This window comes from Branchiostoma floridae, unplaced genomic scaffold, assembly GCF_000003815.2.
Source record: "Branchiostoma floridae strain S238N-H82 unplaced genomic scaffold, Bfl_VNyyK Sc7u5tJ_1497, whole genome shotgun sequence".
Classification (NCBI taxonomy): Eukaryota; Metazoa; Chordata; class Leptocardii; order Amphioxiformes; family Branchiostomatidae; genus Branchiostoma; species Branchiostoma floridae.
Window position 1 is genome coordinate 8555 of NW_023365731.1, and position 17295 is coordinate 25849.

Below are 17295 nucleotides of genomic sequence, written 5' to 3' on the forward strand. Positions count from 1 at the left end.
TGTAGAATAGATATCGCCTGCTACCAACCATTTTCATAAATATATTCTATTGCTCTTATCCCATCCTACAGGGTGAAAATTAAGGAGTATTAAACGGTTTGTCTTCATATCAGAAAAAAAAACATATCATTTATTTAGTTTTATACAAATGTAGCAAACTTAATAGCTAGTAATTTTGATGATTATTCCGAAACAAATGACACGGCGGTTAAACATTTCTCATTGGCGTGTAATTTGAAGGTTTTGGGTTGGAAAATTCGCTAATTTGGCTGTTGTTGATCCACTATTACTTGCTGGAACATTTCTCTGTGCTGTGTAGTAATATGCTCTTTATTACGAAATTGTAGGCAAGATGACATGGCCTACTAAAAATCAAATATCTCCAAAATTAAGCGTGTTAGCACCAGACAAAAATAGCAAAAGATAGTCGATATAAGTGGTAACAAGTTCATACCAGCAGGTAAGCGTTTTGGACAACTTTATTTTTTACAATTTTCTACCTCCAATTTTCCCAGTTAACGAGGAATGGGCGTATAACTGTCCTGTTTCTTCGAAGCGTCCTTCAGAACCTTGTGCTCGCACACAGCCCAGTAGTTCCCCTTAACAAACGGGCGACTGGGGTCCTTTACACTAGTAGAAACACTTGTGGGTGCACAGGTTATGCCGCAAGGATTTCTTCCAGCCCATGTAGTCACTGCGGAATCCGAAGAACGTGAAATTCGTGACGGTGTATCTCCTTTATTAGTGACAGCTTCTTTTGTATAGCGATGACGACCTGGGCCAGGTAGGAGAACGGTGGTTTGGGGTAGCGGTGTGGGGTAGCGATGGTGTGCTTCCGCTCTGCGCTACCATGGCTATGGCGGCCGCCGCCGCCATGACTTCCGCCAGCAGGTCGTCCGTCTGCCAGTAGTTCTTCCACGTCTACCTTACGTTCGCAGCGTTCTTCTTTCTCGGTAACTCTTTGCGTGCCGGTTCTTAGGACTTTGGCTTTCCCAGGGTAGGCGGAAAGGGACGTACGCTTCCCCGAGGAAGCTGTCTCGGAGGAGTTGGTGTCTGTAAAAAGTACTCTACTCTGTTTTGGGCACCCGTTGGCGCTTGCTGGGGTATCAGATGTTGCTGGGCGGCTAATGATGATGATGATGATGGCTGGTCCTCAACGGCGAGAGCCCGTGCATTTCCGGAGTTGCGCAGAAAGTACTCTCCAAGCAGAGGTCAGAGTTTTGGCCTTGGCGGGGAGGCACGTACACTTCCCCGAGGAGGCTGTCCCGGCGGAGTCGTGTCTGTCCCCACCCGTGGGCGCTTGCATATTTGCAACTTATAGGGTTTTTGTGTCTCAATTGTATCAAGGAGGTTAAAGAAACCTCCTTGATTGTATCAAGTGCAGCATCTGCTGTGAATGCACATATGATCACATATGTCAAACTAGAGTTCGGTGACCTCATACCTCCATGAATATTAAGAGCTTTTGTAAATTTCATGCAATTGACTGATACATTAACATAATTTATGCATGGTATTGTTCACCATTGACTAATGTACACTTGTCACAATAATAAAATTTCCATCATTAATTATAAAGCGGTTTAGCAATTTTTACATAAATTATGCAAATAAGTTCCTCATTACCATATTTGGTATCTGCTTATAATCCACCCATCATAATTAACATGTGTTACATTTATTGAAGTCCAGTTATTGAAAACAATCAAATTATACAATTTCCTCATTAATTATGCAAATTACTTCCTCATTTGCATAACATACATATCATTATGAACATCTTTGCCCAAGATTCCTTCATGCCTAATATGATGCCAATCCCTCAATCCTTTCTGCAGTTATCCTCTTTGGAATGTCTTGACAAAAACGCCCCTGCAGTTCCCAAATTAAATGTTAGGGGGCTGAAACTTGCTTCACTTTGTCATGACACAAAAAGCTATCTCCCGCTTAAATGTCAAGACCATAGCATGTCTAGAACAAGAGATACATTGAAAAAACTGCTATGATGGAATATTCTCATTAGTTATGCAAATGTGTTCCTATTTTGCATAATTAGTATCTTATCTTGTACAACATTGTCTAAGGTACCTACATACCAAAAATCATGAAAATCCGCTGTTCCCTTCTTGAGTTATCCTCTTCAGAAGTTTTTGACAAAAATGCCCCTGCTATCCCAAAACTAGACACGAGGGGGCCCAAACTTATGTGACTTCTTCCTGAGCACAACAGCTATCTAACACTCCAATATCGTGACCATAGTATGTTCAGAACACCCAGATAGCAAAACCGGAAGTTGCGCTGGAGTACCAAGGGGAGTCGCTAGGGGGCCCAAAATCTAATCATTTCTAACTTTCATCACACACTACCAACACACCAAGTATGAAACCAATCCACCCAACCGTTCTTGAGTTATCTTGTTTACACACACACAGACATACAACAAGATCATCTTTAATACTGATTCTTCTTCTTCTTCTGTCCTTTCCATCCTGACGGACGATCAGTTCACATGGACTCGGCGGTGTGCAGCCAGACCGACCCGACTCCTGCGCAGTCTGCCACAGGTTGAGCACGTGAAGGCGTTTGTTGTGCACGGATTCTGTCTCTTTTGCTTTCTAGTGGCTCCCTTCGTCTCCAGGTCATTTTCAAGTTTCTTGGCACCTTGATGGAGTTTGTGCCGTCATGCTGCGCGGTCTTGGGCTGGTGCTCCCAATCAGCTCCAATGTTGAAAAGTTTCAGGTCGCGCCTGCAGACATCCACAAAACGGAGCTTTGGGCGCCCCCTGTCACGTTTGCCGTCTGCCAGCTGACCGTACAATGTTTGGTGTGGTAGGCTTGCGGTGGCCAATTTTACTCCTCTGTCGGCTTAACTCCTTCCCCAGCGTTAGCCGTTACTGTGTTATGCCACCGGAGGATTTAATATGTGTAGTTCGCGTACACAGTACTACAATCCTTGTTGTAGCAATTTGGCCTTATGGAACCCGTACCCGTGCCTTTTCAACTCGTACTTCCGTCTTTCGTAGACGCAACGAAAAGTCGAAGTACACAATGAACCTTGAACTACGGGTCACAGTGGATTCTTCTTCTTCACTCAGCCTTGTCCTCCATGAGGGAGCGAAGTTTACATTAAGGTCTCATTGATGAGTTTTCTTCCCATAGACTTCTATGTTATAATTCGTGGTTTACATGGGCGCGTTCATAATGAAGCTACTGTACGTGAAATTTTAGCAGATTTTTCGTTCTATGTTGAGCACATTTACCCCATATCTTGGGAAAAAATTGCCAACGTCAAATAGACACTGGTCCTTTTTTTATAGCAATTACAAACTACGATTAGTCAATCCCCACAAAAAAAATACTTTTTCGCTTTTAGTGTACGACCGCACCACTCAGAACCCAGGATAGTGTACCTCCGACCTAGCGCGCGGCTGCAAAACTTTACCTGCTAATTTCTTCAGTTACAAACAAGCTTTCACCAATCTAACTTTTGAGATCAGTTCCGCTCGCTAAAAGGAAATTTCTCAACGCTAAAAACACGCGTCGATGCAGCCGTTTATTTTTTGGCTCGGATCTCTTTTAGGACCCACTCGGAGTAATACATCAATGAGACCTGACGGACCTGACATGCAATACCAATTTGGCCCCATGCGCATGCCAATTGCCTGTTTTGCGCGGGAAAACCTGGGCGTAAGACTGGATGTTTCGTCAGTTTGTCGTACGTGATTGGCTTGTCAGAGAAAGGACTGGGGACTTTCCCTTTGTCACAGGACTACTATACTTCTGAAATAGGGTGGGGAAAGTTGTCAGTGGTAGTGGTTACACGCCAACCATGCCAACTCTCCAAGCAGAGTTTGATGGGGGAACTTGATCGATCGTGACCTTTTTCTTATATGCTGTTTGTTTCTGTCTACAGGCCTGCTGACAAAAAGTATATGAAAAAAGAAGTCACGAATTACCCCTGAACCTCAGTTCGGAGAGTAAACTATGCCGACCAAACAAAAATGGTAACCTGATGATAGGACCCATATTAAAGTACGCCAATACACCAAAAGTGGCAAAACGGTCCTCCCATGTAAGGATACTGTACAGTACTGATACGTGTTTATTAAAGCTAAATCTACATACTGTACATATACTAACTGCAAGCGGCTATGGAAGCCAGAAACGTCGTAGTGCCAGAAGAACGTCGCCGCCAGGACTATCAGTTGGTAGTTACTTGCCCACAGAGGTGTCCCCGCTTTGACTGTGGAAGAACGTTTCGCCTGTCGGTGAGGACTGTGCCGATTGCGCAGGTGAGTTGGTATCCATCTTTTCTGTCAGTCTGCCGGTTAGCCGGGACCGGTTACACCATCGAGTAGACCCATGGTACGTATGGGTAGACACCGATAACTAACACTGTCCTTATACGAACACAGTATGACCATGTAGTTTGTAAGTAACGTTAACTTTACGCTTTTGAAGTCAAGAAAGTCCATGCCAGTCTCGAGTTCGTTTGTTACCAACAACAAACGCGGCCGCTTTTTCGTAAATGCAATGTGGCTTCATAATCGGGCTCGCATATATACATGTAGCCAATTGCAAAGTAAACCAGGTTCTAGGTAAATGTGTTGGGCTCTTTTACGTGTGGAGGTTATACGTTTGAGGCTAATTAATGCATGAAGCTCCCTTATATACCTTTACCAGGAAGGTTCAGGCGGTGTACACAACTGAAGGAAGACCTTTATACTACAAGACATGTTAAGAGATGCATTCAGCAGTTAAAGAAATAGTTAACGTTAATAGAAGAAACTAACGTTGAATAACTTCTCACTTTTCAGTCGTGATGTACATAAAGGAACAGATATGTTTTATGATCGATGGTTTGTCTGGTTGCATTAGGAATATGAATTTTCTACAGAACTTAAGTGTATGAAATAGGGGAATACTAGTAGTTTTTGTACAAGCCTGTACAGTTCATTTCTCTCTACGGTATATAATCTACATTCTATCACAAAATGGAATTCGTCCTATATTATATCTAAATTCCAATATATACATAATACTAGGGTGTAATGATTGTTCATGGATGTATTGATGTGGTAATGACAATAGTTTCTCTCTTTATCTTGGCTTGGGAGTTTACACCATATGTAAAAAGGGCCTAATGAGTTCAATGGGGTTCAAGATATGTCACAAAATGATAGTCAACCATTATGTGAAAATAATGTTGTAAAAATCTTTACAGGATCTGGCTGGAGATCATGCTATGGCTCTGAGAGAGGCACAGCTCATCCTCTGCGCCGTCTGCCCGCATTGTCAAAACATCATCAACATTCAGGCTGACCGTGCTGGTCTGTCCGAGCGTGCTGGTCTGTCCGAGCGTGCTGGTCTGTCCGAGCGTGCTGGTCTGTCCGAGCGTGCTGGTCTGTCCGAGCGTGCTGGGCTGTCCGAGCGTGCTGGGCTGTCCGAGCGTGCTGGGCTGTCCGAGCGTGCTGGGCTGTCCGAGCGTGCTGGGTTTCCTGAGCTTCCAGAGGACGACTGGGTACAGGTATGAAATACCCTTTTTTTGGTCTTTTCAACAATATTGAACAAGATTCTAGAAAAATAGCATTCCTGGAGGAAGGGTATCCCCCAATGTTTTGATTTGCCTTTCTCAATTCCGTGTTTTGCTTTTATATAGTAATGCTCTTTCAGGTTGCTGATGGTGCAAGTGACCTGCAGGGGAACCCTGTGACCCAACCCACTTCAGACAGCTGAAGGGAGAACACTGGAGAGGACACAGACAGTGCCTTAGAGCACTTTCAAGTGAGGATTGCAGTTACAGGCACAGTTACCATGAGCTTCTTTTCTTTAGGTTTGTAAGGTTTTGGTAACGTTGATATTAGTTACACAAGAAATGAAAAAGAATTAAAAATCCTGTTTCTCTTCTTTAATTTTCCTTTGGAGAAAAAAAGAGCGAGAAAAAAACAACTGCTTAACATCAAACAACTGGAAAGGTCACCAACAAATGTAACATACACCTGTACAGGAAAATTAACACTCTGCATGCCTGACTCCATATTGTACAATATGTTTCATAATTGCATAAAGTATAAATACATGTAAGATCTATGTACTTACATAATTACATTGACATTACTGTCCAATATGATACAGATAAAGTATACATATACATATACATGTGCAAGACAATGTTGATTGTAATTTCCTGAAATAATAGATACCAGCCGAGTTGCTAGTCATTGCTATATGGGAAGGTACATGTCTCCAATAAAGTGAAGTGATTAGAGCTGGTCTGAAACACTTGCCTTACTAATTTAAATTTGACAACATTGTCAAGAGAATACAGTTTAGACTAGGACAGTGTACAAGTGAACAACTTTCAGCAAAATTGTATTGTACTACTCTCCTCAACATGTTAGTTTCTAGAAAATAATAATATTTTAGAGACCATCATCAAGAAACGAAGAAAATGATAAATCTTGTACAGGAGCCTTATTCATAACCATATGCATACAGGATTTAAGTGAACGAATTATGTTGGAGCAGTAAACTTAAACTTGCATTAAGCTTACTTAGCTGCCCCTTTGTATATGTGCACTGGTGCCTTTTTGTAGATTGGTTTGTGCGACTTGACGTGTAACTTTCTGTATCTCTGTAGTAAAAGTCTGAACACGCAACATACTTAGCATGTTATTATCCTGGGTATTATCCTTAATAGTAAATGCTGGCTCAATTGTTTCCCTTGCATATCCGTTATTAGAGGCACTAAGATTGAGGCAACAGTTACTTCTGAGGGTGGCAACCAGGCTAGCATGTCAAAGCTGACATGACCACATCCAACTAAAGAAAACATCATAAACTGTTGCAAAGGCTGATGAGTCTAAGACATATATGTGCGGACAGTGCCGCGAATGCTAGCCCTACATATCGGACACCTGCGTACGCTGGCTGCACAGTTGGCACAAACCGCCAGGTGGCCACATGGGATGAACACTATGTTGACTTCAGCATCCATGCAGATCTTACAGGTCCTCTCATCCTTGTACTTGTCCAGTTCCTTCTTCAACTGTTCAAAACTGTTGCCTTCTTCCCCTGCACAGGTGAAAAAGTATGATATTAGAAATCTATATAATAACTTTAAAAACATAAAGAGGAAGGAATACTACATAGAGGAGGAAAGTGAAATTGATGTTGTACCAGTTTAGCTAAAAAGAACTCAATGAACAGTTAAAAGAGAAGACTTGACAGAGTTGGCAGATGCTATGTACGGCATTTACAGGTATTCACTGATAATTCCCCAAGCTCTTTTCAAAGAGAATATACAGGCTTGCCATGGAAGTTCACACCAGCAAGGTAACAACTCATGTTCTGAACTGACAATTCCTACAGCTAAACTGATTTCATTTCAAATTTAATAGCACTCTTACAATCACAGCATAGTAAAGGGTACTGGAAGCAGTCTGTTTAAGAATTTTGACATACAAAGTTTGAATTTCTCAAAGAAAATACTGTAAGGCCTAGGGCAAAAAATGTTGTGTTTCCTTCCAGAAAAAAATAGGACGTTTTTTAGGCTGTGATACATATTACAAAGGAGGTCAACAAAATACATGTAAACTGAAAAACATGAGGGCACTTTTCTTTTAATGTCAAACTTTAATTTTGGGCATAATGGATTAATTTATCCTTCATTAGATAGGACAACCAGTATTTTTACTTTAATAGGAAGCAGGCTGAATAAAAAAATAAACTCCACTACTCACCGTCCAAAAAAGTCTAGCATTGGCAGGTTTTTCAAGGGTACTAGGTAGGGAAGCAGGAAACGCAACATTTTATCCTAGGCCTACTAGTAACTGAAACAAAGCTTCTGATTTTACCTGCAGCAGCCGCAGCTGGTTCCTCCATGGATGCACTAGTCCCTGGTTGTGGTTCTTCTGTCCCACTGGCCCCTGCAGCTGCAGATGTGGCTGTTGCAGCCGGCTCTTCCAACTCTTTCTGTTTCTTCGCTGCCCCCTCCTCTGGGCCAGCCCCCGTCCCCCCCTGGGACGAGTGCTCCATCCTTTCTTCTTCTTCCTCGAGATCTAGCACGGCGACGACCAGCTCGTGCGCGGAGGTGTATCCGCTGCCGTGTTCCCGTAGGCGTTGCTGGACGGCGTTCCTGACTATGTTGGGATCGAACCCCATCTCCAGCACACCTGACACCACCTGGCTCTGCATCTCCACAGCAAGGGTGCTCTGGGAGGCCTGCGGTCGGGGGGCCGGTCGGCCTGCACAAATAAAGCATGATACTTTCACAATTGTGATCAATCACCTTTTCAAGATGTCAACCCTAAAATTGGACTGTCAGGTTCAGTGTACTCACTGGGATGGATCCCCACTCATTCTGTTAAATGTGATGGCTCTTCTCCCCATCATACTAGCTAGAGTCCCTACCAAAAAGCTATGTACAGTGAAACCTGGTCTACCGACCACCTGTGCATAACGACCCACTGTCCACTACGACCGCTGAAAAGCGGTCCCTTGAATTTTCCCATAGACGTAAGCATTAAGATTTCTGTATATGACGACCACTGTCCAACGCGACTTCGACCGCCACTAAAGGCGACCGCATGTTACCCAAACACTGCCAAAACGACCGCGGCATGTGATTTTGTCACGTGACTTTAATGTTCACGGCGAAAAATGAGCGTAATTGTCATAAATTATTTACCGCTATCAAACTACGCCGTGCCGAACCCGGCACTAGACATGTAAAAAAGTTTCGGTTCAAGTCCGGTTAAAACCGGAACGGCTGTAAACGCTTCTTGGACTTGGGAAAAAATAGAACTTGTATATATTCTCTTTCATGTTGCAGTATACTTGTAGATCATCTAAAACCTTCCAAAGATCGAGAAATTTGCGTTGAGAAATGACGAAAAACATCGTGGAGGTAACTAGCGGTAATGGCGGCGAAAATATCGTAAACTCTCGCAAAAAAATCTCGCGAGATCTGTGACGTCAGGGGCAGCTAGCTATCTGATTGGCTTAGGATAAACAACAACTCAGACCGCCATTTTTGTAAGCATTATTTTGCCCCGAAAATTACTGCCGTTTTTGGAGATTTTGCGGGCTCAAAACTCATATCAAAAGGAAGAAAAGGTATACTTGTTGTTTTTACGTCAAACACCTCTTATGTGAACGTTTTATTCTTCCGCCGATCGCGAACTTGAAGGTCGGGGATTCCCCGTGCCGAGCACATGTTTGTGCGTGTTTTGTTCTGTTTACGATGAAAACAGAGACAGACAAACTTGTTTATCTAGAAAAACTTAGTGTGTTGTCTTATTTCTCCCAATAACAACCGTTGTAGTGTTATAGTAAAATCGTCCGACAGAATTTACGAGTACCGCCAACACACATTGTCAACAATCACTAACAATAGCAAAACAAACAGTGTGCGGCTTTCCGACTGTGGATGGCGTCCCAAGCCTCTAGCTTCAATGCAAAACACAAAACTGCGGTTTACATTTATCGACTTTGTACAGATTTCTCGGCAAAAATGTGAGTCACAAATTTTTTATCAGGACGGCCTGTGTTTGCGTTCAAGCCGTCCAAAACGAAATGAGACCGTCATTGGACGGCTGGACGCCCCTCTGGCGGAAACACTGCAGTGTGATGATGTAATGTGTGCGGCATGGAACGACCGCAGGATTGTGCCAAAGCAAACCACCATGGATGGCTTCCTGAAAAACCTCTAGATGATTATGTCTGATCTCCATTGTTTTGTATGACTATGAGTCTAGTATGACATCAACATGGACTCTTAAATTGATGCAAGTCATGTATTTGAGATGGACAATCCCTAGAAAGTGTTGTGCATGTAATTTTTACTATAATTGTTAGTGTACAATGTACTTGTGTTATGCATTTGCACACAGATAAGTAGTAACGACATGGATAATAAAGTCTGTGGAACGTATTGATTGAATACTTGTCAGTTTCTTCACTGGAAAAGTGTTGTACATGTAACTTGTTACAATAATTGTTAGTGTACTTGAACTATGCATTTGCACACATATAAGTACTAAAGGCATGGATAATAAGTTTGTGGAACATATTGATTGAATACTTGTCAGTTTCTTTACTGCCGCCATCTTGTTTTCTATATAAAGACCACCTATGTATGAAGACCACTTTTGCTGGGTCCCTTGAGTGGTCGTCATATACAGGTTTGACTGTAGTACTATTCATTTTCAAAGTGCTTTTCCCAAAGGCACAACAATAAAAAGGACTCGAACCGAGAACCTTTAAATTCAACAACCTTAAGTTAACCATCCACCATAAATATGCTGACAGGGGTCGAAATACATGCAGGGCTCGAAATACTGAGTGCCTGTGCACCCAGGTGCACCCAAATTGGAGCTATGCACCCAATTATTTTCTGTGGGTGCACAGATATAGATATGTATGTAAAGATATCAAAGTATATCATATTCTTGACATCTAAGTGTTAGAAAGATAATAAAAATGTTTGTCATGGTACTTGTTTAAGGATTTGATAGCCTGAACTGAACTGAACTAAGTTTTACTATTAGGTTATTACTTAGATTTAAGTGGTGCACCCAAAAATGTTTTGGTGCACCCAATTTTTCAAGCTGGGTGCACCAGTGCACCTAATCCCAAAAATGAATTTCGAGCCCTGACATGTATTGTACATATTGTAACCTGTTACTGTTGCAATTTGAGGACTAACACTCAAGGCTATGTTAAGAAATTTTACTGCCACTGTTTACCAACATTTTTCTTCAAGACAATAAAATTAAAAAAAAAATGCTAACAGTGTTGCATTACGCTAACATCAATGAGGATGTACTTACCAGTGCCGGCTTCGTCTGGAGGTCTCATGTGCTGCTGTAGCATCTAAAACACAAAAATAAAACAGTAAGCAATTGGTAATCTGATTACTATGTTCTTCCACATTTGACATATGAAACTTCCACAGCTTCTGTATAACTATAAGTCTATACTCAATCTATATTTCATCTTCTGGACTCTATCTTGATAAATCTCCATAGTGTTGAATGTCAGATACAACTGACCTTGTACAAAGAGTTTTCGAGACTTATTTCCAAACTGCAAGAACGTGCTTGCATTGTCTACATTAGAAATGCCCGCAGTGTAAGTCTGTACATTTTCTATACATCATCTTCTGGACTTTCTATCTTAATATATCTTCACTGAGGTGAGTGATTTTCATGGTATTTGATTTCCAAATGTCTAAAAAATATGTTTTTCTTTACCAGGGCAACAAAAGAATGTCCTAATCAACTCATTAAGTGTAGATAATGGTACTTGTAAAAATGGGCTGTTCGCATTGAACACCACTTCAAGTTCAAAAGGAAGTTTCAAAATTGTGTTAGAATTTGATACGAAACCAAAAGTTGGAAATCACATTTTTACTGTTTTAAGTCACAAAACAAAATCAGGGTAACTGCTTTTTAAAGCAGTTTTAGTAGATGGTATAAAAATAAGCAAGCAGAGAAAAGGTCTACAACTGGCTAGTATGCAACCTGAATTAACAATTGTGTCCAACAGTAGCATCTGAAACTACTATTTGACTGGGAAATCTATTCAGTCACCTTAGAAAAGTTTTTCCCCTACAGTCAAACCTGTCTACAGCGGTCACTCAAGGGACCAGGGATATGTGGTTACTATAGACAGGTGACCAGTATAGAGAAATTGCTGATCAATTGGCCACGAGCAATAAGTTACACATGGTTTCAGTACCCACTTATCTTTGCAATAGGCAGTGCACTGGTCGCAAGATGCAGTGTTTCTGTATCTACAGGACTGGAAATCGTGTGGCCGTGGCCGCGTTGGACAGGTGGCCGCTATAGACTATTTCTTGCTTAGGTCAATGGAAAAGTCCAAGGGACCAACAAAAAGTGACCGCAATGGTCAGTTGGTCGCTATACAAAGGTGGCCGCTAATACAGGTTTGACTGTATATTTTTCGTCCCTGTCTCGCTGCCACTGGATACACAACTACATTTAAGGCCAACAGTAGCAACTGAGTATAAAAAGTGTAAACCAAACCAAACCAAACCAAAGTTGCAGGAATAGAACTCGTCACACATTCACCTGTACCTGTTGCTGTGCATGTAGGTTAGGGAAGCGAGCCTGTACTCCCTGTACATAGTCATCCCCTCGCTGTTGGAGCAGGAACTCACACCGCGGGAACCACTTGGCGTGCTCCGTCCACGGCTCGTCACCAGGCTCCCAGTTCCGCAGGCCGCCATCGCAGTAGAAACATTTCACGTTGTCCGCAACCACTGAAATATGAATAGGAAAGTTTATTTAAAAAAACAAACTGACCAAATTTTGACTAAAGAGAAATAAACATCCATGCATAGATGGGAAATACTGTACATGCAGAGGACGTTGATGTTGATTTGATTACAGTAAATGCAGAAATTTTAACGGTTTTATGTTTGCGGTTTTCGCGTTGCCAATTCACCGCAAACTTAAAACCAACGTGAACATTTTTCCATGGCAGTAAGATGCCAACGAAAAGTCCTTTTCTGCTATTGTAAAATTAAATCCTTGCAGGTTAAATGCATTTACAGTATAGGAATTACATTAGTTTATCTCCTTGAACTCCAAAACTGATGCAAGCATGCAGATACAAGAAGCCAAAAAATCATTATGAAATTTAAGTGGTCAGGAAGGTTGAATACTAGTATATGACTGAACACATAGAGTATGGTAGTAATACCATACAATAGATTCTTAATTTTTATCCTTTTACATTTTCTTCTTTGACCTTGGAATTGATGTTGACATTCATTCTCAAGTGATCAGGAAGGTTAAACAAATGACTAAACACACTGAACAATAAATTCTTTTTTTCACACCTTGTTCTTGATTTGGGAATTTACTTCGGCATTCTGTTACATTAGTATCGTTTTCCGATGTTTCAATCCACACACAAACAAAACCTTTTTTTAAACAAACTGATGCTTGCGTGGATGTCATCCATATAATCAAATTAACATGGCCTAACCTACAAGAAGCAACACTTACTTGTGTAGAAGAAGCCAGCCTTAGCCAGGTGCATGGGTGCCACAGCTGTGGAGGACGGCCACAGGTGAAAGGAGGACAGTCTGATCTGTTCGTCTGCCATCTGCGGATGTTTCGGTCTGGACGCTCGGTACGTTGGGACCTGCAGTCCTGGCTGGTGAATCCGTGCAGTCTGGTACAGGCCTGACGATTGGCTGGTTGGTTCCCTATTCGCGGGAGTGGACTGCGGAATGGATGGAGGGAGGTTGGGGTCTTCATCCTCGATCGGGATGTTACCGACGTTGAAGTTGAGGACAAAAGGACAGGAGGAAAAATGGCGGCGATGTTCGTTCATGGCGCGGTCGCCTGCCTCCCAGTTGCGGAGGATTCCCTGGCAGCAGAAGCACTGCACGCGGTCGTCAGATCCCGTGTAGAAGAACCCGGCCTTGGCGAGTTCCCGCGGTTGGAGGGGCGCCCAGGCGGGCCACGTGACGTAGGAGTCCACGCGTCGCTGCTCGCTCTTGTACTGGTGTCTCGGGTCGATGTCTCTCTCGTGTGGCGTGCCAGGCCCCGGGTCGGGAATGTCGTAGGAATTCGGCAGGACGTTGTTCTGAAGGGTAAGATTTGGAGGGCGACTAGAGGTCAACATAGAGTCAGGACTGTCCCCACCTCGAGGAGGGTTATTGTTGTCAGGTCTGCCAAGATTAGTCGTATTTGATGAAGGCTGACGGTAGCTGTTATCGTTGTTGTCGTTTATGTCAGCCTCTTTACTTCTCAGTTTTTCCCGTTGTGCGGGAGAGAGAAAATCGGCGTAGTCCCTTCCCGCCGTTGGTGCTGCTGCCGCGGCCGCTTGTGGAACGGGCGCCGGAAACATCCCCGGCGGTAGCAGTGGCTTGTTTCTGTTCTCGCGACCGTTCACAAAGTCACAGTGAGGGTACAGTCTCTCGTGTTCGCCCATGGCTGTGTCACCATACTCCCATCCCTCCACTCCGCCACCACAGGAGAAACATATCACGCGGTCCCCAGTACCGCTGTAGTAGAACCCGGCTCGGGCCATCCTGGTGGCGCTGACGGGCACGGAATCGGGGAAGTGGCGGAAGCTGGAGAGACGGATCGCCTCTTGTGTGTAGTCCAGCGCTCGTGCCATTTCTGGTGCCATGGCGGCTGTAGTCCCTCTGGTTGTACATGTTTCAACTGTTTGACCTGCCAAATGACAACAAGCAAAGAAGGATTCATATATTAAGATTGAATCTAAGATGAACTTCAAGGTCAAATATCTATTGAACCATACAGTTTATGATAGCAATAAGTATACAGTTATGATTATGAGTAATAATGGAAAGATGCTCAAACAAATCATTATTTTGGTCGGTAGCTTGAGGAATGAATTTACTTTACTATATGAAACCATAATTAATTTGGATTTTGGAAAAAGACCAAAAATTTCCTGGGTATGGGACTCGTTGCAATAGATGTACTGCAATTTGTCACATTTCTGGAAGAATTAAGCCATGTTAAGAAGCCTTGAATGATTTTGAGTCTCGAAAGAGCTGCCAGAATAAAGTCTGTAAGTTTGAATAAACAAACACTGAATCACTAGTTTAAGGGAATATCTCCTCATGACAAGTGTAAAGGGTCTCATTGTGCTGCAAATGATGACCCCTTTTTCACTGACAAAAGCTGAGCTATTTTCATGCAAATGCATGAATAAGATCTATCATTGAGAGTCTGTTATAGGGTTGCATACAGCAACTGTGTGCCTCACATTTGCACATCTGCGTAACGTCTATTTTGGCACAGTAAGGTCAGATGGAGGGTGACGCAACCATCCTTTCAATCATGTTTCGGATACATCATGGGCCATTTAAAGCAGCATGAGTCAATATAACCCCATACGTGTAACAAGCTAGAAAAATACTAAGCTCGGAATGCTGAAAAGTGTTAAAAAAATGTTAAGAAACATCATGCTAAACTTGAAATACCTATACATGCTTTTATACACTTGATGGAGATATTATTACAATTACATCTGTGCATTGTGACTGCACGCACTTGAGGTCAAAATTGGGGCACCAATTTCCCAATGTGATAATGACATGCCATATGCCTGGGACAGTGTCGCAGTTGCTATTAGTATGTCTATGTTTGGGCCAAGCAAACCAGCCCAATGCCCTCTGTAAGATTCCTGTACAATTCTGGGTTTCCATGAATGTTGTCTAGAAGGAAAAATAGAAATGCTCCATGAAAATTGAAACTGCAGGCAATGATCCTACGTCTTTCCTTGCATCTGGCAACATTAACAATTCCTGGCTTTGGACCTAACATAACATTATCACACAGATACAAAAGAGGACAGCGAATGACAATTTAAAAGATGCTTACCAGCTGGGAGAGGTCGAGGGGGTGCCATTGATATTACGCCATCCGTGGCCAGCAGAGAACTGTCGAACGCCACAGTTCCGCCCGCCATGTTGCCTTCATTAGAATTTGGGTCACGTGTGTTGCATCCAATTGTTGGCCAAGATTTTGGGCCTGTTTGACTTTGAACATAGTTGCTTTGAGAGATGCCAGTTGGTGCGCAGTCAGGACCAACATTTGGGTCCAATCCATTGTTTGCTGCCATTTTCTCTAACTTAATATATTGCACTAAAGTTTTTGAGAAATAATAGTGATAGCTCAGAAACTACAAGAGGGTTTAAATCACTCTACAATAGTGGAAGAAGTACTACTAGTGATTCAGAAGTTTGGAAAAGAGGTACTCAGAGGACAGAGATGAATATGGGCCCTTAAATCCAACTTGTGAATTGTGAACCCACACTGTAGTCCGACACTTCACAATTATCTCCTTTAAAATTAGTTCTCTAACAAGAATCCATCTCCATGTAATACAGCATGGATGGATCAATGCGCCAGGTCTATACGAAACAAAGCAGGCCATTTTTTATGGCCTGCCTGGCAAAAAGCCATATGAAATAGGATTCCATGATGAAGTAAGTCCTGGAGTTGTGTAACAATGTTGATCTCTGTGTCAGTAGATGTCACTGTCAGTGTTTCCTCAGTTCGTCAGGGTCGTTCAATTCTGTTGGAAAAAAAGAAATAGATTGCTTTAATTCTTCTGAATGAGTGAGAATTTCATTTGGTATTATTGAGCAATTGATGTCAAATATTACTAAGGCCATGACAATTCAATCAATTGGTTTTTGGAATTGCCTGTTTCTATTTTTCCAAAAATGAAAAAATAACACCTTTCATTCAGCAAATTTTCACCATTATGTTTAACTTTACCCCATACTTTTTTGGGGGAAAAATCAGCAAACCAACAAATTAATTTGGTTTGGCCTAAAACAGCAATAAATGTCAACAAAACAACAATAATGCTCTCGTCAGGACTTGCAAGCATAATTTGGCAGTTTTGAAAAATGACCCAAATTTTCCCTTTCACTTCAATACACGTATTTGAAAAATGTAATAAAACAAAGGTGCTATCAGTTTTTTTTAAAATTGTAGAGAACAGCCGTATAGTGGTGTATAATACTAGTAGTACCTTAACATACAAACATCTGGTGCACCAATCATCCAATGTACCAAGTCAGAAATTAGGTACACAGCTCAAACTTTGGGTAGACAAAAGTGTACCCAACGCCAGTTTCATGGGCAGAGCATAGATATACATGGCACAAATAGCATTAAATCCCAGTCACTAATTATTTATTATTGCATACCAGAACACATATGAATGGCCCATGTTTACACAATTTTTTGCTAGCTGGGGTTAATGATCCCTCTGTAATTGTCGGTGCAACCGCTAGGAGTGTTATTTAATCAGGCTACAATAATCATGAGGCTCAAAGTTAATATGTATATATTTCACCGATACTCTTTGTACTTGTATGTTTTGCTCCTTATGTAGTGAAATGATCTTTAAACATCAGTTGTTTTACATGTAGTAAGTCGTTTTGAGACTTTGCAAGTAAAGACATGGGAATTAATTTAAAGACCTTAGGCCTTTAAGTTTAACTCTGCTACCTTTTAAACTTATTTTAACATGGAGGAACCTTATACCTCGACAAGGGGAGCAAGGGACCAGTCAATAGCCTACTAAGTAGGCATGTAGGCAGGCTTTTACTAGTTTAAGGCAAGCAAGTAAATGGAAATCATACCCACAGGTAGCTCCTGTACTCCTATAAAGTCTCCATGTAGTGAAACTTGAAGGTGTGTACCCAAATTTGTACTATCCTGACCATTTAAACTTCCCTCTGTTATTCTGTGTAAACATAAACCGA

The 17295-nt window shown here is 42.0% G+C and overlaps 1 protein-coding gene across 2 annotated transcripts; it reads right to left on the bottom strand.

Annotated features, from left to right (window-relative positions):
* Nucleotides 1-5911: 5911 nt before the first annotated feature.
* On the bottom strand, nt 5912-16034 carry LOC118407898 (baculoviral IAP repeat-containing protein 3-like). Of its 2 annotated transcripts, none has more exons than XM_035808470.1 (6): nt 15395-16034; nt 13037-14215; nt 12101-12285; nt 10832-10874; nt 7856-8245; nt 5912-7073 (listed from the first exon to the last, which is right to left on the bottom strand). In XM_035808470.1, the coding sequence occupies exons 1-6, from the start codon at nt 15633-15635 to the stop codon at nt 6862-6864; spliced, it is 2250 nt and encodes a 749-aa protein (XP_035664363.1). In that variant the 5' UTR covers nt 15636-16034; the 3' UTR covers nt 5912-6861. The 2 variants fall into 2 exon arrangements, with proteins under 2 accessions (XP_035664363.1, XP_035664362.1); XM_035808469.1 differs by having other exon boundaries at nt 12095-12285; nt 15395-16033.
* Between the last annotated feature and the right edge of the window lie 1261 nt (nt 16035-17295).